This window comes from Leopardus geoffroyi, chromosome C3, assembly GCF_018350155.1.
Source record: "Leopardus geoffroyi isolate Oge1 chromosome C3, O.geoffroyi_Oge1_pat1.0, whole genome shotgun sequence".
In the NCBI taxonomy this organism is placed as follows: Eukaryota; Metazoa; Chordata; class Mammalia; order Carnivora; family Felidae; genus Leopardus; species Leopardus geoffroyi.
In genome coordinates this window covers 5062054-5089570 of record NC_059338.1, presented here as the reverse complement: position 1 = coordinate 5089570, position 27517 = coordinate 5062054, and the positions used below count along the sequence as shown (strand labels likewise).

At 61.1% G+C, this 27517-nt stretch overlaps 1 protein-coding gene and 1 long non-coding RNA gene across 5 annotated transcripts; one reads left to right on the top strand and one right to left on the bottom strand.

Moving 5' to 3' along the window:
• On the bottom strand, window positions 1–27488 carry VANGL2 (VANGL planar cell polarity protein 2). 3 transcript variants are annotated; one of them, XM_045455121.1, is made up of 8 exons: window positions 27465–27488; window positions 11650–11910; window positions 11380–11500; window positions 8358–8965; window positions 7506–7642; window positions 6914–7049; window positions 4147–4378; window positions 1–3485 (listed from the first exon to the last, which is right to left on the bottom strand). In XM_045455121.1, the coding sequence occupies exons 2-8, from the start codon at window positions 11718–11720 to the stop codon at window positions 3225–3227; spliced, it is 1566 nt and encodes a 521-aa protein (XP_045311077.1). In that variant the 5' UTR covers window positions 11721–11910; window positions 27465–27488; the 3' UTR covers window positions 1–3224. The 3 variants fall into 3 exon arrangements, with proteins under 3 accessions (XP_045311077.1, XP_045311076.1, XP_045311078.1); XM_045455120.1 differs by lacking the exon at window positions 27465–27488 and adding an exon at window positions 26117–26396; XM_045455122.1 differs by lacking the exons at window positions 1–3485; window positions 27465–27488 and adding exons at window positions 3526–3967; window positions 26117–26398.
• On the top strand, window positions 16019–21789 carry LOC123586180. Of its 2 annotated transcripts, none has more exons than XR_006706657.1 (3): window positions 16019–16869; window positions 18968–19146; window positions 19336–21789. It is a non-coding gene; the product is annotated as an uncharacterized LOC123586180 (long non-coding RNA). The 2 variants fall into 2 exon arrangements; XR_006706656.1 differs by lacking the exon at window positions 16019–16869 and having other exon boundaries at window positions 18870–19146; window positions 19336–21281; window positions 21531–21789.
• Window positions 27489–27517: the final 29 nt, after the last annotated feature.

Sequence of the window (27517 nt, the reverse complement as noted above, 5' to 3'; positions counted from 1 at the left end):
TGCCCCCACAAAAGTCAAATGTCTTTATTTTATATAAAAAAAATTTGTACAGTTTTAGTTCCTATGTTTAAGAAAAAAAAAATCCCTAAAATTGCCATAATGTTTAGATCCACTGCAAACTGTAAAAACAAGCTTTTTATATATTAAAAAAAAATTTACATTTTACAATTTTCTACATGCATGCACAAGGTCTCTGTAACCCAAAAAAAAAAAAAAAAAAAAAAAAGGAAAAAGAAAAAGAGGAGGAAAAAAAAAAACCCTAGATTCAACAGTGGCAAATTCTACATTTACAATCTCACTCGGAAGGGACCCAAAAAAGCCCCTTTCCGTTCGCGCACAGAACAGATCTCACAACAATCACACGCCAGGACCGAATCCATCAGCAGATGCTGCCCTGGGGGGAAGGGCAGGGGAAAGAGCAGACAGACAGACTGACAGACAGCACGGAGGGGCCCAACAGAGGAGGAGAGGAGCACAGACTCTGGGAACGGATGTTTCCGATGAGAAGGTTCTGGGGGGGGGGAGGGGTCCCGATGCCTCTTCACAGGTACCGTAGCGGGGTGTGCAGCAGGAACAGTGAAGAATGACAGGCTCAGGTGGAGAGGGATGGGAAGAAAACACGAGAAAGTAAAAGGAAATAAAAATAACCAGAGCGTGAAGGGTCGCTGGAGAGACAGGGAGCAGTGGGGGGCCGAGGCAGAGTGGCGAGGTAGGTGAAGGCCGGAGGCACAGCGTCCTGGTGTGGAGGGAGGAACGAGAAGGTTCCAAGGTGACGAAGAGGCAGGCAAGGTGGGGGCAGCGGGATGAGCTAGGACGCCCTGGAGTTCCGGTGTTCTGGGGGAGCAGTGGCGGGGGGGACAGGTAAGTCCACCCCCCCCCCAGGAGGAAAGTAAGAAAACCCAGCACGTGATGGGACAGGCAAAGCGGGGGACAGGGCTCAGAGGCGCCCCACATCAGTTCACAGCATGAAGACAGCTCCCCACGTAGGAGAAGCAAAAGACAAACACGGCCACACACTGGACAATTCATCCTGACGTTTTAAAAAATAATAATTATTATAACAATCGTCGAAGAAGACAAAATACCACAGTTCTGCTGCAAAGGACCCAAACACTACCATTCTTAGCCACAGCCCTTAGTGCTTAGAGAGGTGGGGGGGGGGGGGGGTGGGGGGGGGAATGTTTCTCGTTTTAGGAAAAAGGAATGAAAAAAGTCACAGTGATTAAACACATGGCAGGTTCTTAAAATAAACACTCCCCCGCCCCTAACCTAGGGCAGCCACAAAGATCCCAAACCTTTTCCCTGGGCCCGCCCCAACTCGGTCCTTACATCCCGACACACCCCACGCCTGCCCACAAAGGCAGCGACCCCAATCACCATCCGGGCCCCGTTTTCCAGGATAGTGAGGTATTTAGAAATGTGACCCAGAGGGACTCCTCTTAAGCCCAGGTCCTTGGAGAGAAGATACCTTCCCACGACCCCCAGGACAGGATGGATTTCCCTCAGGCAGTGCCTGAGTCGGCCCCACAACCCACATCTGTGGGGACCGGGTTAAGCGTCAACTGAAGAGCCCTTCTCTAGTAAGCGGCGGACGGACAGATGTGCTTTTTCAGAGAGGACAGGGGAGACACGTGATCACTAGGCTGCATCACGTCGGGGCCGCCCTGCCCACACCGGAAGCCTCCCTGGTCAGAGACCGGTGGGGATCTTAGCCCGAGGGGGTGCTCCGCGTGGCAGGCTGGCCAGGAGAAGACGGGCCTGAAAGTTATTCCGAGGCCTGGCCCAGGGCGGCTCCAGCCCAGCCGCCAGAAAGGTCCTCCGCGAGGACCCAGGCTGGAGGTATACCGGTGTTCCCGCTTCCGGTCCTCTTGGCTAAAACCACGTAATTTAAAGGTGTCTGAGTGAAAGGCTCAGATTCACACTGAAAATAGGTCTCGGAAAGCCAGCGGATTTGGCTCAAAACGAGACCTGAACTCGCGAGAAATCAGATCGGGTGGAAAGACTACGGAAGCTCACTGGGGTGAGGGGGGCCGATGCCCACGAAGGCAGCAATCCTGGGCCCTCACCCCAGTACTGAGGGAGACAAGAGCCCAGAGAACCAGGCAGGGAGAGGAGGGGACCCTGGCCAGCCAAGGAAAGGAGACCCCTGAGGCAAAGAAGTGGGCTTAAGGCAGGGGACGAGGAGGAGTTACTGGCTCCCCCCCCCAAAGAGAGACAAGACAACAGGCCCCTGGCGCCGAGAAGAGACACGCTGGGGCGGGGGAAGAAAAGCAAAACGTCGGTCTAAGACCGCGGGGGTCGGGTCATGGTCTGCAAGCCACTCAATCTGTGCAGCAGTCGACTCGTCATCCTTCACCGGGAAGGGGGACCTGCCCCAGCCAGGCGGGAGCGAAGGTGCAGGCAGGTTCAGAGGGCAGGGGTCAGCCATGTTCCCCGGGGTCCCTCCTGTCCTTCCCTCGGAGGCTGCCTAGGAAAGACCCAAAGGATGGGTACAGTCCCCCATGGCCCAGGGAAAGTGGTCACAGAGGGTTTCGGCCTCAGTCTGGCTGTGGCCACGGGAGGCAGAAGGTGGAGACTTTAGGGTAAAGACTTTAGGGACCGTCCCTCGCTCTGAATACGTGTGGATGTGAGGGGGAGGTTCTGACAGCCGGAGCCAGTGACCCTGGCAGGGAGACCCCGGGCTAGCTTTGGGGGGGGGGGGGGGGTGCGAGAGCACCCTGCCCCACAAACTCAGCGTCTGTGACGGGCCAGCTGGGCGGGCAGGAGCAGCGGATGACCCACCGTCTGGAGGAGTTTGGCACGGTGGCTCTGTGTTGTCCTGTGTGTCCCCTGGCGACACCCTGTCGGGGCCACAGGAGAAAACTGCACAAGAGCCTGGTTTGGGGGTGGGGCTCCGGGGGACCCCATGCCCCCTCAGAAGAGAATGCCATCCAGAGGCAGAGGGGGGACAGGCACGGATTCCTGCACGATGACACCAAGTAAGGGCTGGCGGGGGAGGGGAGAGAGAGAGAGGATCCCAGGCACCGCTGACGCAGGTGGCCTCTCCAGGCCCACGGGGGGAGGGTGGGGGGCGACTAAGGAGGAGGGGGGAGCAGTCGGGCGGCGGGAGAGTGGGGGGAGTCAATTCAAGTAAAAGGGAGCGGGAGGAGGCAGGGCGGCAGGAGGCGAGAGCCAAGCTCTCCCCGACCCGCGGGAGCCCTGGCGTCACCCCTGCCGCTACTCAGTCACACCGACGTCTCAGACTGCAGCCTCATGACAAACTTGTGCGACTTGGGATCCACAAACTCCTCGGAGAGTTTGAAGAACGGGACCTTCTTGGTGCTCACCACCAGGCTGAAGTCATGGCGCTTCAAGAGGAAAACGATGCCGTCCTTGAGCCCGCTGGTCACAGGCTCCTCGCTCACCAGTGTCCACTGTTTGGCCAGCCAGCGCTCCTTGTGGTACTGGATGGTGGGTCCGGCCGCCAGGTACCGCTCCAGGAAGGCCTGAGGAGGGGCGGGGGGCTGCGTGGTCACCTCTCCCCCTCCCCCCTACCCCCCCCCCGACGTTCCCCGGCTCGCTCTGCTTCCACGCGCTCTAGAACGTTCGAGCGGAAAGGCGCTGAGCTCATCTGCTCTGGACCCTGGTTCTAAGCACAGGGCAGCGGGAACCCACAGAGGTGACGGGGACACCGCAGGGTCAGGACCGGCGTCCCCGCGCTTTCCCTGCCCGGGGCTAGGACCGTGAGGCCTCCTCATTCTTCCTGCCCCTGCATCCAGCTCTCGTGGACGCGGTCACCCTGTTCCCCAAGGGTGGCTGGGGACGCCATTCTAGGAGGCTGACGATAAAGCCGAGGGAGGGTCATGGCTCGAAAAGAGCACAGCTGGAGGTCGCGGGGTGTGAAGGGGGGACGTCGGGTGCTGCCACCTCGGACACGGGAATCAGGCCACAGCCACTCCCAGGAGAAACCGTCCCTTCTCCTCACCAGCTGGGAACGAGGCGGGAGGGGCAGGGCCAGGGGTAAGAGAAGAGACCTGGGGGGGTGGGGGCTGGGAGGGTGGCAGGGATGTGGTGAGAGCACAGGGGCGAGGCAGGCTGCTGTGTGTGTGCGGGGGGAGGACCTGGGGGCGGGGGGGGGGGCGGGCAGGGGGACAGTGGGGGGCCTACCTTGGGTGTCATGTCGTGCGTGATGCAGAACTCCAGGTGCTGGAGGATGCTCTCCATGCTGTGGTACGGCTGCTGCTTGGTGGTCCGTAGATACTTCTGCATGGCACGGGCCATGGAGGCGAAGATGGCCTGGGCGGCCTCCCGGGGGTCCATCACCTCCCTGGGGTTCTTCTGCTCCTCCTCCTGCAGCCGCTTAATGTGAGTGAAGGCCTCCTCCACCGCCACCACAAGCCTGGGGGACAGGGGGAGCCTGGACCAACCGCCCCTCCCCCTCCCTCAGCCCCCACCCCCTGCTCCAGCCGCCTGGGCGAGGCTGTGCCCCTCCCCGCCACCAGAAGCACCACAAACCCACCTGGAGCCAAGGGCTGGGCTCAGGGGGGCCGTGTGCGTGTGTGCGTGGGGGGGGGGGGGGGGCGGCAGGAAAGAGCTGTAGAGCTCAGTGAGCCCGGCGCGGGGACCCCAGCGTCCAACCCAGACACAGCTAGGGACCGTACTCTGGGACAGAGCAGCACGTGCCTTCCTGATGCCTTCCTCCACGAGACCCCCAAGTCACCCTTCCCCGGGTGCCAAACCAGCAGACACAACTACATCCAGAGAACAGCCTTCTACTCAAGCACGGACAACGTCAACATCTGTCTGGGGGGCGGGCACACAAGCAACATGACAGCAAGATGCCAGAGGTGAACACACAGGGCCCCAGACACCGGGACACCTGCTGGGCATCGGACAACTCACATGTTCAGACAGTACTACTCAGCCGTCAAAACAGGATAAAAAAAGGAAGGCCTATAACCCAGATGCCGGTTAGGGGTGGGGAGTCATCTGTGAACCACTAGGCAGCGACACGAGGGACACAGAGACAACGTGGGTGAGTCTCAAGGAGGGCGTTAAGGGGGAAGCACGAAAAAGAAGTCAATTTTCGTTAAAAGCACACAACGTCCGGAAAGCCAGGACCCCAGGAACTTCGAGGAGCGGGGAGGGGGTACTCGGGACTAAGTAAACACGTGGAACACGTCCCGCTTCGGCCTCTCTGGTTATTCACGTGCTTGCTCCGAGGGTCTCTCAGTAAAGCTCCTTTTGAAAACCAAGGGAGAAGTCTTTTACTGGTTACAACCAAGGTAACAGGGGAGGGAGACATCGGCCACGGGCCAAGGACCGCATTGGCAACACAGGAGATCCAAAACCCTGGTTGGGGCAAAAGGTGAAGGGGGGTGGGGGGGTGCCACCTCTGGGTTCCTTCCCACCAGGACCATTTCTGAGACAGCTGGAGACATGCCGAATGGCAGACAAATGGGGCTGCTGATCTCCCATCGACGGCAGGGACACCAGCCTCATGTCAGAACAGGTAAGGGAAAACTTCCTCCCTTGAAGCCTGGAGACCGTGTGGGAGGAGGGGCCGAGGGTCAAATCCTGGGGCCCTCTGCTATTTGAGGCCCCCTGGAAATCCCACCAGACCACGGTGGGACCTGGCAGCAGCGAAGACCCTTCAGGTGTGACAAGTTTACATTACAGCGTGAACAGCAAAAAGAGAGGACAGTACTTAAGAACGTACCAAGATACGGGACCCTGCGTGGCTCAGTCAGTTAAGTGTCTGACTCTTGGTTTTGGCTCAGGTCATGATCTCATGGTTCGCAGGTTCGAGCCCCAAGTCAGACTCTGGGCTAGCAGTGAGGAGCCTGCTTGGGATTCTCCCTCTCCCTCTCTCTGCCCCTCCCCTGCTTGCTCTCACTCTCTCTCTCTCTCTCTCTCTCTCAAAATAAACAAAGTTAGGGGGGCGCCTGGCTGGCTCAGTCAGTTAAGCGTCTGACTTCGGCTCAGGTCATGATCGCACGGTCCGTGAGTTCGAGCCCCGCGTCAGGCTCTGTGCTGACCGCTCAGAGCCTGGAGCCTGTTTCCGATTCTGTGTCTCCCTCTCTCTCTGCCCCTCCCCTGTTCATGCTCTGTCTCTCTCTGTCTCAAAAAAAAAAATAAAATAAATAAACGTTAAAATAAACAAAGTTAAAAAAGATGTACCAAGATCTGTACTAGAACCTCATCTGTTGCAGGTAAAAAAGCACCAACAGCCGAGCAGGCCTACGAGATCCACGGGGAGGAGGTCCGATCCAGCCTCCATCCGTGCCGTTGCAGGCAAGGCTCACCTCGTTCACTGGGCCCCTGCTCTCCTGTGGCAGGGAGAATTCACAGATGGCCCGTTCGTTCACCCCACCAGATTCCCATCGTCCTGGCTACTCTCTCTGCTGTCTCCGTACATTCTGCAGACGTAATTAAAGGGTCGAGTCGGTTGTTCTGGTCGTTATAAACAAGGAGATGACCCTGGCCAGCCGGCTCTCACTGCACGAGACCCTTCAAAGCACAGTGTTCTCCAGGCGGTACAGAACTCGGAGAGACCTGCTGTGGCTGGAAAAAGCAAACCGCAGCACCGCGGCTGCCGCTGAGGCCAGATGACAAGGAACTGATTCCACCGTGACCAGGAGCTTGGAAGAGGACCCCGGCTCAGATGGGAGTCGTCTTGATTTCAGCCTGTGACACTGAGCGCGGGGCCCAGCTAAGCCGTGCCTGACGGCTGTGTCTGACCCCCGCGACCGTGGGCTGAGAAGCGTGTGCTGTTGGACAGCGCCCAGCTTATGGGAACTTGTTGGGACCCCAGCGCACCCCGTCGCGATTGCTCACGCGTTCCCCGCAGCCACAGAACGCCCTGGCCTTGCTCTGCCCGGCCTGTTCACACCCGGCAGGCCCCAGGGCAGCCTGTCCTGGCCCAGGGACCCACCTGGCCCTCCGCTTGCGCACCCTCCGCTCGTGCTCCGCCTCCTCGTAGTAGTATTCATTGTGACTGTTGTCCCGCCGCCGGGCGGCCGCGGCGATCACAGCCCGGGACTGCCCTGTGGAGTTGTTGGTGCTGTTTTCTGCACGGGAGCGGGAGAGACAGGGATGGTCGCGTCACAGCACGCTCGCTCCCCAGCCCGGGAAGTCAGGGCACAGCCACCTGACCGGTCCAGAGGCTGTGCCCACCCGCTGCGATGCCTCCCGTTCCCGACCCTCCTGGCCACGACTGGGAGAGGCCCCCCGGAAAGCGACAGAGAGGGCCCTGGAGGGCACGGGTCCTGCACACGTGCCTCCTGGTGCCGGAGGACCTGGAGGTCAGAGAGCTGAGGGCTCGGGGCCAGGGCTGGTGAGCAGACGCAGAGAAGTCAGATTGGGGGGACACACCACGGCATAAAGGGACAGCAAGTAGAATCAGCAGCTAACACCAGCCACCTGGAGCCAAGGGAAATGACAGAACAAAGGGGCTGGGGAAGCGGGGAAGAGTCTGAGAAGGAAACAGGGAGCAGACGGGAGGGCAGGGGAGCAGGGCCGCTCACCCTCTCCGAGGGAATACACCTTGAAGCCAGACACTTTCTTGGCCAGGACGGACTTGGGCAGGTTGAGGAGGGCAGGGTTGTAGACGGGGAAGTCATGGTAATACTTCTCCAGGATCCACACGGCCACACGCTGGATGCTGTGGGGGAGAGGGCGGGGGGAGGGGAGGGGGGCGGGAGAAGGGACAGACAAGGGGTGCCGGGGTGGGGGGGGGGAGGGAGACATCAGGGCAGGTTGGCGGGGTGGGAAAGGACACAGGACAGGGACAGGCTGCTTCCAGGAAGCCTGGCTCAGGGCCTGAGGTCTACTTACCAGGCTCCCAAGCCTTCCCCAGGGCTGGGCCCGCTAGTCCCCTGCGGTGCTGAAGCCCAGGGGAGAGAGGGCATTGGGCCTGGGTCTCCAGCAAAGGGTCACCTCACCCCCTCCAAGTCCCCCAAGATTCCCTACGGGACCAGGAAGTGCCCCTGATATTCTGTAAGGCCTGGGGCAGGGTGGGGGCGGGCAGAGGAACTCTGGCGGCACCTTTCCTCCGGGGGTCCCTCCTCTGGCCAGCTCATCTCGGTGACCACCCACTCAAGAGCTCACAGAGGCGGCGCCTCCAGGGAAGGCTCAAAAAGCGATCCCCCAAGCCCCGTCCGTGCCCCATGCCTTTCTGCGCCTCGGTCCAGCCCTCTGTGAGGTCCCTGATGACCAAACGTTCGTCTGTTGTCTCCCCACTCCTGACTCCCAGCCCATCCCGCCCCAGGACCCTGTTGGAAACCTACCGCAGGCAGAGCCCTCGGCCCTCCGGCCCGTCCCACCTCCCCACCTGCTCCCCCCTCGGCCTCCCCCCCACCCCCGGCCCATCGCCGCACCTGAGGTGGCCCACGTTGTAGAAGCGGCTGGCGCCGTCGGTGGAGCGCACGACCTTGAGCGTGAACTGGGGCTGCAGCTGGCGCAGCTCCAGCAGGACCACCGCCAGGTAGTGCACGAAGAGCAGGGCGTCCACCAGCGACACGGCGAACTGCACCACGCCCTGGTAGCTGCGCTCGCGGGCGTCCAGGATGCGCACCCCGTAGAAGAGCCAGTAGGAGACGACGAGCAGGAAGACCAGCACCATGAGCAGCGCGCGCAGCACGAACACGCGCGGCAGCGAGGCCTTGGGCCGGCGGAGGAAGAGCGCCCAGCTGCCCAGCAGCAGGATGAGCAGCTTGAAGGCCACGGAGATGAAGAGGCCCTCGCAGGCCGTCCCGCACGGCTCCAGCTCCTCCCGCCACAGCAGCGGGGGCAGCAGCAGGAAAGCCAGCGGCGTGAGGAAAGAGAGCAGCGCCAGCGTGGCCCCCGCCGCCACGCCCAGGTGCCGGGAGCAGTCCAGCGGGACGCTGTCCTCCATGTCCTTGGCGATGCGCGTGAGGTCATCGTGGGAGATGCTGTGCTCTGAGGTGCCCGTCACTACAGTGGTGGTCTCCCCCCAGTTGTCATCCTACGGCAGGACGAGGGGAGAGGGGGGAGGGGGCAGGAGGAGGAGAAGCAGGAAGGGAGGGGGGAGGGGAGAGGAGAGGGGGTGGGGGAAGGGGGAGGGGAGGGGAGGGGAAGAGAAGCGGGAGGGGAGAGGTGGGGGAAGGGAGGGGGAGGAGGAAGGGAGAAGGGGGAGGGGAGGGGAAGCAGGAAGGGAGGGGAGAGGGGAAGAGGAGGGGCGGGGGGGGGGGAGGGAAGGGAGGGGGAGGAGCAAGGGAGAAGGGAGGGGAAGGGAGGGGGAGGGGGGAGGAAGAGAGAAGGGGAGGGGGAAGGGAGGGGGGAGGAAGGGAGAAGGGGAGGGGAAGGGAGGGGAGGGGAGAGGTGGGGGAAGGGAGAGAGGAGGGGGAAAGGAGAAGGGAGGGAAGGGGGGGAAGGAGGGGAGGGGGGAGGGGTGGGAGAAAGGAAGGGGGAGGGGGAGGGGAGAGGGGGACAGCAGAGCAAGAGAGAGGAGAGAGGGCAGTCAGCCCATATGCAGCCACCCAAGTATTTACTGAGCTCCACTGTGTGTCCAGGCTTGGCCTCCTCGGGGCTGGCCCATCTGAGGCTGGGCCCTCCTTGCACCCATGAGGGAGCCTGGGAAAGAACACCAATGCCCAGATCCGACCCAGGAGGACGTCAACCCTTTTTTAAAAAACAGATGATTTTAACGTTCATCCAAAATTGAGAATCACTGAACTAAACAGTCCCTAAGGCCTGTTTACTGAAAACAGGGCCTGGGGACCAGCAGTGTAGACATCTCCCGGGAGCTTCTCAGAACTGCAGAGTCTCAGGCCCCACCCCGCATGGACTAAACCAGAATCTGCATTTCGACAAGCCCCCCATGAATCACTGGAACATGAAATGTTAGTGTGAACTGAGGCAGCCAGCAGACTGAGTGAGCAGGGTCCGCGTGCAGGAGCAGAGCCGGGGGCAGCCCGTGGGGTCCGGACAGGCCAGGCTGACCACTGAGAGCCTATCCTCCCGACATCGAGAGCCACTCAAGGTTTCTGATTCAAGGAGTGACCCGAAACAAGCAGTGCGGTGAAGAGTGGAGGACGCAGGGAGCGGGGGGGAAGGCAGATGCTCGGTGCATGGCATGGGAGATGGGCAGACTCAGGGCCACTCTGGGTCTCTGGTCTGCCCCGCTAGCCCTGCCATCTGAATGCCCACAGCACAGTGGCCGCCTGTTCTTGGAGGCAAGGGGGTAGACAGGCCAAGGTCCCCAAGTGTCCTGAGTCTGGTCCACTCGAGCTATCTCTGCAGACGGCCATCAGTGCCCACACTCTTCACTCCTAGACGGCCCGGGGATACGGAGTCACAGGGCTTAGACATGGGACGGGGAGTGTAGGAGATGCCCGGCAGGGTCAGTGATCAGGGGGTTGACGAATCTCCTCTCCCAAGGACAGAAGGTCTGATCTGATGGTACAAAGTGGGTGTACCGACCACTTTCAGCTCAAGGTCTACTCCTCACCCTAGGCTGACCTCCAGACACACTGCCTGCCCTCTCCCCCACCGCGGCTGAGCTGACCGTGTCTCGGGGTCCCTTCGAGAACTCAGGGCGCCAGGTCTCAGGGAGAAGGCGGGATTGGGAAAGAGGGAGGGGGGCTATTTCCCCCAAGTACTCATCTGCTCCCAAGACCCAGGAAGTCCCGGTGTCGGTCACAGAGCTTTCTTGTGAGGGAAGAGGAGCTGGGAGTCTCCCGCCAGAGATGGTCCGGGGAAGGAAGAGCGGGAGGTGCCTTCAGAGTCCCCCTAAATCCTGCCCCTGCCCTAATCCAGCACTGAGGTCTGCCTGCTGGCCTTCCTACTAGGTGAGCACAGAGGGCCACAGAGCTTAGAGCAGGAGCAACCTGCTCACCCCGCCCGGAGTGACCAGCGTCCTTCCGGCGGCCCCCCTTCTCACCTCCCCTTTCTCCACCGACTCCTCCCACACCTGCTTCCAGCTCCAGACCCAGGCGGTGCAGTTCTGCAGCCTGACACCAGAGGGCGCGGCAGAGCCCCTGCCTGAGGCTCCAGGAAAACTCAGGGCTGCCCACGCCCCCCCGAGGCCGCACCCACCGCCCCCTCCTGCCCCAGGTTCCCAGCCCATCTGACCGGCGGGCCTCAGCTCAGAGGAACCAGGCAATTCCCATCAGACAGCCCAGGTCACCCTAGCTCTCTGAGAAAAGGAGGAAGGGGCTGCGGCTTCCAAAGGGATCTCTACTGAATTCCCTCACTTCTACTGAAACAGGTCCTCCCTTGGGACCCCAAGCACAGGACGTGTGACACAAGATGCCCTCCCTGATAGGGCCATTGCCCGAAGAGACCAGGGTTCCAGGCCCTTTCCCCTCTGATGGACCTCCAGGTTCATGGATCAGCCTGAAAACACCTGGCCTGGCCCCCACGCCCCCCGATGCTCACCCGCTCATCCCCTCGCGTGGACTCGTTGTCCAGCAGGGGCTCCCCTGGGGCCTGGATCGTCACCGACTTGTCGCCGCGGCTCCCATCTCGGCTCTTAGAGCGGTGTCGGTCCCGGCGGTCCCTGCAGCAGGCGGCCGGGGGCACAGGTCAGAGGGGGGACCTGGGTCGTCTTCTCAACAACAACTACCCCCCCACCACCCCTGTGCACGCCCACCTCTCCCCCCACCCCCCCAACCCTCCACCACCCGTGTCGCCCCCACGTCTGCCCACCTGTGCTTGCGGGAGCTGCGGGAGTGGCCCGACTTGTAGGAATAGCCCGAGTACTGGGACTCGGTGTCCATGGCGTCCGAACGCCGGGCCTTGTAGCGCTCCAGGGCCACAGGCTGGGGCCTTTTGGGGGGCCCCACAGCCACCTCCTTCAGCACCGGCTTCTTCAGGCCAAGGGGCACCTTCAGGAAATCAACCGTCACCCTGAGGGACTCTATTTTGCTGGACGGGTGGGCTTGTCTCAGAGAAAATCAAGCGACGCGCCTGAGAAGAGGAAGCCGTCGGTCAGGAGGAGCGGCAGCTCCCGTGGGGTCAGGGCAGAGAGGTGACCAGCCCCGAAGAGCGGCTGCCGCAGGAAGCTGTACTAGCCCAGCCGCTGCCCCAGACCAGTCCGCCCCGGTTCCCGCTCCGTCCAGTGGGCCCGGTTCCTTCTGCCCGGCCTCCTAGAAAGCGCACCCCGAGGCTGTGCCAGCGGCTCGGGGCGCAGGGCGGACGGACAGCAGAGGCCGCTAGGAATGACCCAGCCCGGGACCCCCCGGAGCGGAGAACCAGGGCAACCCTCTCCTCGTTCTCGGCCAGGAAAGCCGTGGCTCAGAGACGACAGGTTCTGGCCAGGCTGACGGGCTGGACCGACGGAGACCGCAGCTGGCCTCTGTCCAGGCCTCTCTTTCCCCCTCACCTTCCCCCCACTCGTGACTTCTGAAAGGGCCCACGGGGGGAAGGGCTGCTCACAGCCGTTTCTCTTGTCCCAGTCTAGCCAGAGCCTACGTCAAACCAACCCGGAGTTACAGGCCAGGTCAGGCTGGCTGCTCCACGGAGAGTGTGTGTGTGTGTGTGTGTGTGTGTGTGTGTGTGTGTGTGTTCATGCACACCAGGGGAGCGGGGTGAGGGATGGAAACTATGATAATGTGGGTGGGGGGAGCAGGGAGGAGAAGACCGCGGAAATCGTTCTCCGAAGGCCCGAAGTGCTGAAATGGGCCATGCGCTGGGGAGCCTTCCTGGCTGCGCGTGTCCCCAGGGGCAGCGTGTGTATTCGGTCCGTTCACCTTCTACCTCTGCAGAGAATGAGCTCTTCTTCCTCCCCGCTTCCCGACCCTCAGCCGCATCCTGCTGGGTCCTCAGAGCCCACCCACCACCAACTAACAGCCAACCTGGCATCTTGCCCTCGGGCCCACCTCCACCAAGGCACGCGCGCGTTTCCCAGCCTCCCTTGCCGGGCCACCAGCTCGCTCTCGGGCACCTCTGTGCATCATGCACCCTGCGAGGCCCCGGGGGAGTGGCGGGGGGTGGGGGGGGGGGGACAGCGGGGGACCCGACCCCGCGTCTCCAGGCTGGCGGGGCACAGGCACGCTGAACAAGTAAACTGGAGTATGAATGGCTAACTGCAGGAGTGATGGCAGGAACAGGGCGGAAAACCAGGAGAGGCAGCGCTGGGGGCTGCGACTTTGCACTGAGCGGTTCTAGAAAGTCTCTCTGAGAAAACGACACCTGAGCCTGAGGGAGAACGGCACTTAGCCAGGCAGAGAGGTGACAAAGGCAGGAAACCGCACGGGGGAAACCGAGGGCAGCAAGGAGCTTGGTAGATTCCAGGAACCAGAAAAGGCCAGGGCAGCGGGAGCCGACGAAGATGATGGTTGGAGGCGGCCAGGGGCCGGGTGCAGAGCTCGTGTTTCCCCCAAGCACAAGGACGACGACCACAGGAAGCCCGCGAAGGATTTTAGCTGTGCCGGCGGGGACTGGGGGAGGGGCGAGCAGACATGGGAACACAAGGAAGGAAGCTACTAAGGCGGCCGGAGGCAGCGAGCGGGCCCGGAGGAGGTGACAAACAGCCGGTGCGAGACGTGGTGGTGGTAGGATCAACAGGGCCCACTGAGGTCTGGCTGAGGGGAGGGGAGCGCCCCGGATCCCTGGCCTGAGCAAGAGAGGAAGGCAGGGGAGGAGGCAAGTCTGGGGAGGGAGGCAGTGAGCTCCATTTCCAGCGGGCTAAGGTCACGGCCAGGAGACAGGTCAGGTGAGCAGCAGGGTTTCAGAGGAGCCAGACTCAGGAGAGTCTGAGCTGGAGGTGCGCAAGGTCACGGGAATGGATAGGGTCACCTAGGGAGAGGAATAAATAAGAGGGTTCCTGGGAAGCCCAGTAGGGAAGAGCAGGCAAAGGGGCAGACAAGGCAAGGCCAGAGGGGGAGGACAGCCAGAGGAGGGGGGAGGCCAGAGGAGGAGGGAGGCCAGGGGTGGGGGAGGCCAGAAGAGCTGGCTCTTGTGTTTGGAGGCAGAAATAAAACCGACTGGGTCACCTGCTACCCAAAACTCAATTATGAGGGGAACTGAAACGGCTTTCCCTCTGTGTAGTTGCTAACTTTTCCCCAACTAAACTCAACTATCAACAACTAGAGAATAGGAAAGACGGCTGAGACATATTTCTGCCCACCACCATCCGGTGTGCACATGGCCAAGAACTGACGCCCACCCCGTGGATGGACCTGCCCCTCTGACTCTCGGGGTCCTGTCGTGACTGCAGGGCGGTGACATCAATACTACATCCGTTCCTTCCGCCGCCACCAGCTCTCGGGAGGCACCCCCGTGGCCTGGCGATGTTTGTCAACAGCCCCACGTCAAGGCCAGTGTGGGACGGAGACACAGCCATGACACGTGAACCCAACCCTAACCCGCTCTAAATACCTTTGCCGTGAACAGGGCCCCCATTCAGCACCCTGTCTGCAAATCACACGCCGCCCCCCTCCACCCCGGCTCCTGAGAACCTTTCTACTGGTTTAGTTCTCGACACAGTCTCCCAACACCTCACACGCATCTCTCTGGCTGGGCGCAGCCCTAATCTAGTCCCCACCAGGAGGTTCGAGAGAGCAAGTGGGCTGCAGCGGGTGGGGGGGGGAGACGTGAAGGGGGCCAGAACTGCCCTTGATGGGGTCTAGACAGAGGCACCGGAACCAGGACTCTCCACCTCCCCAGCCTCCCGTCACCGGGAAGAGCCAAGCACAAAAAGAGCCCGGAATTTGCATCAAGGCTCTGCATTCAAAACCTGACGCTCCCACCAACCAGCTCTGTGACCACAGGCAAGTTACTTCACTTCTCTGTGCTTTGCAGCCTGGTAGGCTCATCGGTAAAATAGGGAAGTAACGACACGTACTCGATGAGGCTGCTGTGAGGACCCCGGGGGTGAGAGAAGCGCTTTTATAAACTGCTCAGCTAGTAATTAGTTAAGGAATTAATATGCTGTGGCTCCAGGGTCGCCCATACTCCAATCCCCAGACACTTCCTCTGCGATTTAGGGAAGAGGTGGTATAAATAAATCCTGCTGTTTGTACTACTAAATAAAGAAGTCACACACGCACACACACGCACACACACACACAGTCCTGACCAGAACCACTTCAAACACACTCAGGAGGGAAGCTGATGCCATTGTGTTTCCCCTATAGATAAATTTCAAACCAGAGAAGGGTGCCAGCCCCTCCCAACCCTTTGTTCGGAGCTGCTCAGCCTGGAGCCCCCACCTTCCTCCCAGTGTCAACCCCGCTTCACCCACCGCTTATTCAAGACCCAGCGTAAACCCTGCTTTACCCACCCCTTCCAACCCAACTCAAGGTGCCCCAAACGTTAGGTGCCTCCCCTACCAAACAGAGGGACTAAAATGAACCCAATTTCTGAGCCCCTTGCCTGCTGACCCCTCAAGTTGCCAGGAAGCTAACCCGAATCTGGAGAGGCTGGGGGCGAGGGGGATGGGAGGCAAGCGGAGACAAGGGCAGAAGTTCCCCCTTGTTTAATCAGCTCAGGAATCAGGGGTCTAGAGGGTCTCCAGGGTGGGCGGCGTTCCCAGGGAAGAGGGTGGGGGAGGGGAGCCCTGGATCAGACCAACAAGTGGAAACGGCAGAGGTGGACCGTGAGGGCGGCAGGCCCTGGTGTGGACAGGGAGGGCCCTGGTTTGCACGTGGGAGGCCGTGGAAGGGGATGTGTCCCGATGCGTTCACCTTGCCCCCACCCCCAAGGGGCGCGAGCACGCGCGCGCACACGCGCACACACACACACACACACACACACACACACACACTCAGTCCCCTGCTCAAACCAACCATGGATTATCTGGGGTTAAAAGGAGGCCAGAGAGAGAGAGGGAGGGAAGAGTGACTGTCACAAAAACAAGACCCTTCTCCCCCCAAAAGGCCTTTCAGAAATAAAATTAATGGAATGTGTCTCAGTACCATCCCAAGGGGATTGGGGGGAGGGGTGGGGGGGAATGTGGGGGCTTTTGTCCCGGCTGCCCAGCTTCTCCCACATTGATCGCCATGGCAACCAAAGCCCCCTGTTGCCTAGGTGATGGCAGCCGGGTCCTGGAACCCATACCCAGCATCCAAAGCGAGGGAGGTTGTGAAGGTGGGGGGGTGGGGGGGGGGGCTAAGGGCAGAGGGGGAGAGAATGGGGTTTCTCCTCTGGCAGCCCCAGCTTTTGTCTGAGTTCTGGGATCAGGTTTCTTCAGGAAACAATCGGAGGCCTCTGGAAAAAATACAGTCAGAACCTGGCAACAGGCAAGGGAACAAGGCCTTGCGGGTGCAGGGGGGCGGTTACAGGGGGGGAGGCTGGTGTTGACCAAAATGCACACTGAGACTGGACCCTTCCCTTTGCCCCACTCGGAGGAGCAGCCCAGGTGGACAAGGCACCGGACAGAGAACAGGCCTCTGTGGGCAGGTGCTGAGCACCCACGGGCAGCCAGCAGGTGGCCAAGATCACTGCCTCCTTCGCCGGCTTTCTGGACCAGGGCCACCCGGCCCCCCAGTCCCAGCTCCTTCGGGCCTGGGATGGGGAAAGGAGGCAGGGCAGAGGTGAGGCTGGGGCTGGAGGAAGGCACTCTGGGAGCCGCAGTGACTCAGCCAGAAAAGAAAAGGTGGGGAGGGGACAGGACCCAAACATGTGCCTAGAAAGGCCACCCGTTCTTCCTCGGGTCTCTGGAAGACAGGGCTGCAGGCCAGCTGTGCAACAGAAGGCACTTGGGCTGGATCATCCCGCGGCGGGGGAAGTGGATGGGAAGACAAGATGCCAAGAGCTTGCCTCTGGCTGCCACGACAGAGCTGTGACCGGCCCACTCGTTGAACACACGGCCTTCCTCTTCTCAGCCCAGGGAAGGCCGGTCCTGTCTGGACGCAAGGGGTCAGGCACCATCTCATCTTCAGACCCTTGTAGGACAAGACGTCTACAGACACTGGCCCATTAACGGTCTGTGATTCCTACTCAAGAGCCTGGATCTCACTGCACCTGCCTTCCACCTCCCCAGTCAACCCAGACAGGTGTGGCCACGTGAGCGCCCCCGGCCCAGGGTCCCCGGCTTCCCCACCACAGTCCAAGGGTATGAATGTGCGTTCCGTTCAAGGTGCGGCTGGCCACCTCCCGGGAGGCACCAGGTGTCCCACCCCTCCACCCCCGCCAGCCCAGTATCCAAAGAACTAGAGAACTAGCCGGAAAGACAGAGCAGGCTGCCGCGTCATCATCAGGCTGCTGGGAGGCAGGGCAGACACTCAAAGTCACAACCATCCTTCAGACTGGAGGCCTTTCCTTTCTGCCACGATAGTCTCCATCCAGGCCCTGATGGTCACCAGTGGGGGCGGGAGGCGTCCATGAGAGCAAATGCAGACACCTCACCTGGTACCCGCAGAGGACCGGAAGGTGCCAGAACCTCTGTCTGTGCCCACACGATCCCTGAGCTCCCTTTCCCCCTCCCCCTCCAGGAGGAAAGCACACACTGATCTCACAGTTTCGTGAGATCGAGCCCCGAGCCCTGTGTTGGGCTCTGTGCTGACAGCACAGGGCCTGCTTGGGATTCTCTCTCTCTTTCTCTCTCTCTCTCTCTGCCCCTCCCCTACTCATTCTCTCTCCCTCCCTCCCTCATTCTGTCTCAAAATAAATAAATTGGAAGAAAGAAAAGAAAGAAAGAAAGAAAGAAAAAGGAAAGAAGGAAGGAAGGAAGGAAGGAAGGAAGGAAGGAAGAAAAAGAAAGAAGAGAAGGGAAGGAAAAGAAAAATGAGAAAAGAAAAAAAAGAGAAAAGAGAAAAGAAAAAAGAAAAGAACTTACTAATGCTTTAGCTTTGAGGCGTTTGCCTCTCAGAGAGAGACGGGGTTCCTCTAGGAAAGTCCCAGTCCTTGGGGTAGCCAGGACTGTAAGGCCAGGATGGGGACAAGTGGCACAGATCCCCGCCCCAGCCTCTCTTCTCACCAGTGACAGGGGACGACTAGACAGGCCCGGGCCAAGACAGTGGAGACCAGAGCCCCTTCCCCTCCAAGGGGTGGTTTCTGCCGCACCCCGCCCCCGCCAACTGAGGCTCTGACGCTCCCTCGCTCGCTCCCTCCCTTCCCTCATCGTTCCCATCCGGCCTTAGGCCCTGGACAAGCCCTGGACAAGCCGTCCATCCCAGAGGCCACGCTGTGTTTCCCCACCACAAAGAGAACTAGGGCACACAGAGCAGGCCAGAACCAGCCCCAGGCCCTAGACCAAACATGGGATGGAGATTCGCCCCCACCCTCACTCCTGTGTCCTGAAAAAGGCCCCAGTGTCCTTGGGTGAGGCCAAAGCCAGCTGGATCTCAAGGGGCCGAGGGAGAGGAAAGGGCCGGATTGGGGAGCCCGGGAGCCCCCGCCCTGCTTACCGGGCACTCTCCCAGGACAGCCCCAGACATGAACTCACCATCCCGAGAGCCCGGGGCAGGGGCAGGGGCAGGGGCAGGATCCTTCCGCTCGCTAGGCTGGGAAGCGGGGACGGCTGTGCTTGGGTCACCCAGGCGAGGATGCTTCCAGAGCAGCTGCTCACCCCCAGACCCCAGAGCAAGAAGGACCCCCACGCGAGGCTCCCAGCCAGGATCCCTGAGCTTGCGTCCTAGCTAGAAGGGAGCTGGGGGAGCCAGGGCCAAGCCCTTCTCCTCCACCTCCTCAACTGCCTCCATCTAAGAGGGGGCGATGCGGGTACCCTCTGATAGCCACAGACACCCTGAGACACACACTCACACGCAGACACCCACACTCCTATCCCCCTCTGAAACCTGGACCGGCTCCCGCCTGCCCCACCCAGCTCCACCCGCCCCAGCCAGGCAGGTTCTGTAGAGACCTGCTCGCTTTCTCTCTGGCACCCCCACCCCCCCACCCCGCAGCTCGCAAAGTGTCTCCCCCAACACACCGTACCCCAGTGCACACACATGCACCCACACCACAGCTCCTCAGTCCCCGGCTGCCCCCAGACCCATTCGCAGCCAGTGGAGAAGGGAACACCGGGCAGGGGGGAGGGTATACGGCAGAAGGTGAGTAATCTCTTTGGCATCTGTCCCAGATGGGGGCCGGAGGGGAGACAGGATGCTAGGCTGGTGAGAGGGTCACCACGGCTTCGAGATGCCTGGATGTCCTGTTTAATTTGCACCAGTGGGCAGGCCCCACAATTACCACCCACCGGGCTCTGAGCTCCTTCCTCCGTCAGCTGGGGCACAGGGCTGGCCCCTACCTGCCCACCAGGTGAGCTGCGGGAGAGCCAAGGAGGAAAGCAGGCACCTCGAGTTGTCCTCAGGGACAGGAGAAGGGGGACCCTGGGGGGCGAGCAGGCTGCGTGGACCCGTGGGTCAGTTCGTGCCTACCCCGTGCCCCCGCCCCGTCCTCCAGGAAAACAAAAATGCCTCCCCCTTCAAGGCCTACTGTCCTAGGCAGGCCCCAAGTGACCCTGCCTCCAGGAGACCTTCTGAGCCTGCACACCGGCCCCTGCCAAGGAGGAGGAGGTGGAAAGCAGCCGCTTGGGGAGGGAGCGACCTTGGGCTCACGTGTGGTGAGGGAGCTGGGAGGTGGGGACACGGGCAGCAGGGTGGGCCTGAGGGTGCCTGCGGCAGGCTTGGGTCTCCCCAGCCTGGAAACCTTCTCGCGCTTTGGGGGGCGGGGCCGGAACTGGCACGTGACCCAGCTCTCACGCAGGAGAACCGGAGACCGGGCCAGCTGAAAGGCCCACGTACCTACCTACCGACCTCCACCATCGTGACACTCTCAGCACCTGAGGTTTTTACTCTTCTAAGGGGTCCCAGCAGCCTCCAGCCCCTACATCTCCCACCCCCACTCCTGGAGGAAAGCCAGGGACAAAACAAGTGTCCCTGTTCACACTTGGTTGTTTTTTAAGTTCCTGCGTTCACACCTGGGGCTCAGCACCTGTTCTCCTCCAACCCCCACCTCCCCTAAGAAGCCAGAGGCCCCTCCCCAGCCTCGCACACAAACACTGCACTCTCTCTGGTGAAAGTGGGGGTCCAGGGATGTTGTGGGGGGTTGCTGGAAAACTCTGCAGACAATAAGGGCCAGGCCCCTCCCAATCACAAACAAGACCCCATGGGCTGGAGTGGCCGGACCCCCAACACCCGCTTCCCCCTCCCCCAGAGGAAGAGGCCAGCCCCTGGAGAGGTTCTGCCCAGGCCCTAGCCCTGCCCCAGGCTGGGGACAATCAGGTCCTCCTCCCAGGAGACCCATTCCCCCAGGGGACTCCACCCAGCCCCACCCTCCGAGGTAGACCTCTCTACTCAGGCTGACCTGGAGACTCCCTGTGCGCCCTTCAGGAGATAGGGGAATTATTCAAGTTCAAGACCAAAGGTGATGAGCAAATCCGATTCAACTGGAAGGAAGCAGGGGAAGGCGGAGGGAGCATTTTGGAAAACGGAAGAGCGATGCAGGCAGGTGGGCCAGGCACAGCCTCTGGGGAGCTATGCTATCCAAGGTGAGCTGCTTCCCTTCTCTAAACCTCAGTTTTCGTGCCTGTAAAATGGAGTAATGGTGCCTACTTCTGGTTAAGAGTTTTCAACAAAATAACATATACAGGGTATCCTGGAGTCGGGGACGTAAAAGATGCTCAATAAAACGTTACCTCCTCCCTCTTTGTCCTTTAGAGGCTGCACATCCAGTCGTCCTACTTCCTGTTCCCATGACCTCATTGTGAGAAGACCCCACCCAGCCCCTCTGGCTACAGCGCTGGCCCCAGACCCCAGAGGATGACCCCGCCCTAATTTCCACCACAACCTGGGGCAGCCAGAACCCCTCTCCCCATTCTCTGCCTCTTTCCTGGGCTGGGGTGGGGTGGGGTGTGGTCTCGGAGCCCCCTATCCCTCCCTACCCATCCCTCCTTCCACACCTACTAAGGCAGGGCCTGGGCTCCAATGCCAGGGCGCTAAGCCCAGCCGCGTGTGCAGTGGCAGGGGGGACCCCAAGCCTGCCGCCCCGCCCCAGCCCCCAGCTTCTCCCCACTCACCGCCCCACCCGATTACCAGGGGATCCTGGGCTCTGCCGATTCCAAGCCTGCTTCTCCCAAACCCGTTCCCAGCTGTCATGTCTGTAATTACCAGCCTCGCCAGGGGCATCAGACCAGCACAGCAACACCTCATTTCCAAAGGGCCCCACCAGACGAGGCCTCTGCCTCCTACTCTGTACCAAGCAGTGTGGAGGCAGGGATGGAAAGATTTTCCCTGACCCACCTCGTTTCTCTCCAGATCACAAAGAGGGCTGCCGGGGAGATCGCCAGGAGGCAGAATAAAGAATGGAAGGCTGCTGCTGGGGGTGGGGTCTGAGTTGGGAGTCTCTCCCGGGCTTCTCCCTCGCCTGGCTACTGAAACCTCCCCACAAACAAGGTTACCAACCCGGAGAGGGGGAGAGAAGAATTTTCAGGTCACTTCGGACAGAGGGGAAGTTGATGCCCCAGTAAAGCTGAAAGGGGTACCCACAGGGATGAGGGCAGCTATGGGAGGGAACTGCCCAGGAAAGAGCGAGTTAAATGAAGTCCCATCCTCCACCCAGACCGAGAAGAGGCAAGAGTAGCCCAGCCTCCCTCCTCCTCATCACCTCCATCCCCACCAACCTCACAGGACCTCCTTTTGCAGGCAGGGAAACTGAGGACAAATCCCCACCCATACTCCAAGATCCAACAGCCCCACGCTGCATACAGCTCAGCAACACCCCCGATCCTTCTGGCCCGCTCAGCCCGAACCTGCAGAGGCTCCTCAGTCCCCTCCCTGTCTGCCTAGCTCAGAGTCTGAATCCTGCGAAGGTCCATCCACACAGTGGAATAGGGTTCAGCCATGAAAAAGAGGGTGAAATTCTGGCACCCACTACGACGTGGAGGAACCTTGAGAAGCTTGTGCCGAGTGCAGAAAGGCAGACATAAAAGGTCCTACGTTGTGTAAAATTTCATTTATGTGAAATATCCAGAATGGGTAAACCCACAGAAACAGAATAGAGACTGGTGGCTGCCAGGGGCGGGGGATGGGGTAGGGAAAAGGTTCTCACAGGCCACGGTTGCACAACATTGTGAAGGCACTAAACGCAATGCTCACTTTAAAACGGTAATTTTAGGGGCGCCTGGGTGGCTCAGTGGGTTAACTGTCCAACTCTTGATCTCAGCTCAGGTCATGATCTCACGGTTCGTGGGTTCGAACTCCACGTCGGGCTCTGTGCTGACAGCTTCCGAGCTGGAACCTGCTTCAGATTCTGTATCTCCCTCTCTCTCTGCCCCTCCCCTGCTCGTGCTCTGTCTCAAAAATAAATAAACGGTAAAAAAAAAAAAAAAAAAATTCTTTTCAAGGGTAATTTTAGGGGCGCCTGGGTGGCTCGGTCGGCTAAGTGTCCCACTCTTGATCTCAACTCACGTCATGATGTCAAGGTTTGTGGGACCGAGCCCCAATTCGGGCTCTGCACGGCCGGCATGGAGCCCGCTTGGAATTCTCGCTCTCCCTCTCGCTCTCTGCCCCTCCCCCGCTTGGGTGCGCACACTTTCTCTCTCTTGAAGTAAATAAATACACTTAAAAAAAAAAAAAACAACACGTTGAAAATGGTAATTTTGCGGGATGTGAATTTCACCTCAGTTTCAAAACTCCCGACCAGCCCAGGGCACTCCTCCCGGGGCCTTTCCTGACACCCACCCCAGGGCCGAGCACTCCTGCTCCAGGCCCCGGTTGGCCTCCTAAACACACCTCCACACAGCACTCACCGGGCTACAGTGAACCGACGTGTTCCGGCACGTCTCCCCTGCGAAAGGCCGCCTCATCCCCTCTCCCCTGTGCTCAGACAGCGCCTGGCAGCCAGCAGGGTCTGCCAGAGGAGAACCAAAGCCTCGCTCTCCTCCCCAACCCACAAGTGCCTCCCACGACCCCCTCCGTCAGAACCCGAACCACTCGGCTAACATGTACTGAGTGCTCCCTATGGGCCGGGCACCATGCGAAGGGCTCGCGCTGCATTACTTCACCCGGTCCTCATAAACCGAAGAGACAGGGCGTATTATTAACTCCACTTTACGGGCGAGGCTTCAAAAAGTTCTCTCTTCTGTCTGAGGCCTCAGAACTAGGAGGTGGCGTAACTAGGACGTTAAGAGTAGGCCGCAACCCGAGGAAGGAGGCCACTGGGCGAACCTGGGGTTCCTCGAGGAAGGTCCCATCTGGGGTTGGAGGACAGCGTCTTAACACCCAAGAGGCTAAAGAATGCGGTTCAAGAACTTGCCCCACGTCACCCCACTGTGAAATACGAATTCCAACCAGTGCTGTCGGGTGTGGGGAGCCGTTGGGGGCAGACTAGGCAAGGACTGGAGTCCCTACAACCCCAAGGACACGAGGGGAGTCCCGGAGCTCCTCTCTCTTCCCCCCCAAAGCTCCTCTTAGCCAAGTACACGCCCCCCCCCCAACCGGAAGGGCCTCTTGGCAACCGGATGAACAGATAAAAGTCTGTCCTGCCCTAGGTCCAGGAAAGGGGGCCCTTCCTTAGACTCTGAAGGAGCAGAGGGGGCACGTGAGAGAGGCCTGTCCTGGACGAATCGGACAGAAGCGACACAATGGGGCAGGAGGAGCCGATGTGGCCACTGGTTCCAGACTGGAAGTGCGGCCCGAGATGGCATCGTCCATTCTCTGACCACAGTGCCTCCTCCTTGGAAGAGCGGGCCAGGAGGCGTGCACGAGAGCCAGAGCCCCCCCCCCCACCCCATCCTAGATTCACGTGCCTCCCTCACCCTGGGAGCCCTGCCCGTCAGACAGGTGTCGGGCTTGAAGCACTCACGCATCAGGCCTTTCACACTCTGCCCCCAGCCCTAGTCCCAACGTGTCCTAACTCCCACCGCCCTCATCCCAGAGTCCTAGGAAAGCGAGGGAGCCCTGGGGACTAAAGACGGAACATCCCGGTTGCACATGCCCACTAGGGACTCAAGCACTCCGATTCCGATTCCTCGGCGACCCTGAGAAACGTGTGCAGTCGAAACCTCAGCCCCTAAAAGCGGGTGTCTCGCCCTAAGCCCTGGCGGCAAGAGGAACGTGTCTGGGAGGGACATGGGAGGAAAAAGCGTGCGTCCTCAAGAAGAGAAGAAGGCCAGCCCCTTCCCTTCACCCCGAAAGAGAAAGGACAAGGGAGAGGACGGGCAAAGGAGGTAGCTGCTGCTTCTGTGGGGAGGGACACAGCCCCTTCCCCGTCAGTAGTGACCTCCCGCCAAACACCAGGACAGCCTGCCAGGGGCGCCCACCCTTTCCCCCACACGCGGACATTCAAGCTCTCACTGGCTCAGCCCCGATTCCTCACCCTCAGCCCCAGCCCCAGCCCCAGCCCCAGCCCCAGCCCACAGCTCCACGCTAACCATGCTCCTCACCAGGGAAAAGGGAATCTACTGGATGCATACACGGCGGGCGGGCGCACACACCTGCAGAAACTCCTGAAAATGCCCCCCCTCCCCTGCCCACCAGCCTCCCCAGAGCTCCCATGCCACCGTCTCAACCCCAGGGCCGGGGACCTGGGCTGTTGTTCCACACCAGTCTCATCCCTCCTGCAGGCTGCGTCCTCTTGCCTCCACCCCAGACCGAAATCGCCACTCCTCAGGAGCTGGAGAATCCTGGAGGCAGGGCAGTTAGTGCACTCCGAAGTCAAAGACCCCAAGGCAGCTTTCCCGGGAGAACCGTGGCCTGAGGGGGTTGAGCCTGGGTGGGGAAAGCCAAGACTGTGGCCTCTCCACACACTGGAACCCAGGCTAGGATGGTGGGGGAGGAAGTCCCTCTTATTTTCCTCCCCGACTCCTCCAGGGCCTCAGATTCCTGTAGGACTACAACCAGAACCTCTCTTCTCTGTTCCCCACAACACACACCCTTTTCTAGAACCCCCCCCCCCCCCCGCCGACCCAAGCGGGCACCTCGTAAGGTGGCCCACTCTCTCCCACTTGTAGGTCTCAGATACTTAAGGCGCTACCTTTGAATCCAGGGAGAGCCAACCAAGAAGCTTCAGAATCGTCCATACAGCCATCCCTTTGGGCTTTCTGCCGGGAAAATGTGCCTGCAGAGGCAAGAGGTAGTACCCCCAACACACACTCAGGAGCACACACACCACCTAAGGCGGGTCCGCACGCTGGTACTTAACCATCAACACAGGTTACACCCAAGAGAACAGATTCCCTCACCCCCTTTCTGGCACACAGGTGCACACACACCTACCCAGCCAGGTATGCCCCATTCAGCTCTAACACACCCACCCTCCTCAGTACCTACACCCTTCTTTCCCAGAAACCCCTCCGCAGTTCACACACACAGACACACAGCCCTTCCCCGGAGTGTACACATAAATGCATATCCAAACACACGGCAGATACGTGGTCAGCCGCTCCCTGGGTGCACACACAGCCGCTGAAAAACCCCTACACCTCCAAACCCAGGGGCCCACCTGCAGGAACACGTAGCACATCACGGCGCGCGCGCGCGCGCGCACACGCACACACACACACACACACACACACACACACACACACAAAGAATCACGCACACTGATCCTCCACCAATGCTTTAAAACTCACTAATGCAGGGCCCCCAGCCCCCCAAATGGGTAAGTATGAGTGGGGAGCGGGATGCCGGCGCCTGTCCCTGGGCCCCCATCCACGGTGCCCGGGTACCCTGCCCGCCAGCCCCGTCCTCAGCAGCACACACACCCCCCTCCACTCTCCTCGGCCGGTCCCCAGACTCCACATTACACCCGGAATGCATACCTGCCCCGTCCCTCCCCACACTCCTGAGGTGTGTCTGCACCCCTAAACACCCCCGCCTTCCTATACCTCCGGGCTCCTGTGTCTCGCACTGCCTCTCCCCCCCCCCCCCCACCTCCAGCACACACTCCCGGTCTCCGGCTTCAACCGGCTCCCCCCCACCCGCGGGATCATTAAGGCCCCCGCCGGAGCCCCGGGCCCAGGAAAGTCCCTGGCTCTCCAGGCCCGGGCTCCGCCCCCTCCCCACGAGCCCCTGGCCCTCCGCAAAGTTGGGGGGGGGCACTCCGCCTTGCAGTGGGGAAACGGACCGGAAGGGGGGTGCCCCGCGCCCCCCCTTCCCCCACAAGCCATCCCGCCCGCCCGGGGGCCGGGCACCCCTGGCCCCCCGCACGATTGTCCTCCTCTCCCGTCTCTCGTCCTCCTTTCTTTTTCTGGCAAACTTTGCCCGCGCCCCCGCGGCCCGGCACTCACCGCCGCCGCGAAGTGCCGGTGGGCTCGGCCCGGCGCCTTTGTATCCGCAGCGCTCCGGGTCGCGGCGAACTCCGCGCTCGCGGACGGGCAGCGCGGGCGAGGGCGGCGCGGAGGGGGCTCCGGTGCCGGCCACCCCCTCTGCGTCCCACACCGCTGCCTGTCCCCCTCGGGGCCCCGGGGGCAGGGGCCGGGGGATGGGGGCGCTCAGGCTCCCATGGCGGGGGCCAGGAGCACGGAACCGGAGGCCGGGGATCGCACCGGAGCCGGCGGCGGAGCGGGGAGGGGACGGGCAGGGGAGCGGGCGGGGGGCGGGGGCGGGGGGCGCGCGCTCCCGGGCGCCGCCTCCCGGCTGTTCCCGCCGCCGCGCCCCTCCCGCCGCCGCGCCCATTGTCTGCGGCCCGGCTCTTCCCGGAGCCGCCGCTCCCCGGCCGGCCGGCCGCCCGGGACGCGTGGGGCCCTCCCGACCCCGGGAGGAGGCCGCGCGGCCCTGCGACCCCGGCCGCGAGCGCTGACCCGGGAGGCCTCGATCCGCGGCCGGGGCCCAGCCCGCAGCCCCTCCCTCCTGGGGCGCCTCTCCCCGACCCGCGGGTCGGAGACCGAGTCCCCAGACCTCCGGGGATGGAGGTGTGCATTCTTGCGGGCCACGGACCCGGCTACGCGGAGTCCGGTCTGGGATATGGAAAGATCGATTTCCTCTCCCCCCCGCACCCCCCTCCCCTCCACGAGGGCTGCGAGAAGGGAGAGTCATTTCTGATGTTAATTAGTGGCAGGAGACGCTCCCCGCTTCCCGTGCATACGGGGATTTCCCTGACACCCGCACCACCGCATCCCCCTCGCTACCAAAAATAATTTAATTACTCTGGGTTCTAGCTGCGAGCGGCAACCGCCTCGTCAGTATGGGACGCTCCCTCATTAACACTTTTTTCCCTCCCCTCCTGGTTTGAGCGCTGGGATTAATTACAAAGGGAACCGTGCCCTGGGGGAGCAAGGGCGGGGGAGGCACAGGCCCTGGGAGCTTGGAGGAAGGGGAGAGGGGGCTCTTCTCCCAGGAAAACTCCAAAGGCCTATCAGGTCCCCAACCCCAGTCAGGCAGGCTCTTGGCTTCAGATACCTCGGAGTCGGGGTACGCTACAGGGATTCTAGGGTATCACAAAATACCCCACATAAGTGGGGCATTTCTGCTTCGGAGCACGCCACAGAACCAGTTAGGGTTCATGAAGTGGGGCAGTTGCTCTGAACCCCACCAAGAGTCTCCCCCATCATAAACGTGGGAAGTCCTTCCCTTCGGAGCGAGCGAAACCTTGAAGTATTATTATATTATCATATTGCTGTGCAAACCGGCACTTACCGAGGGTCACAATACTTCAAAAGCACGGTCACACCTCCACGGGCAGGTCCTGG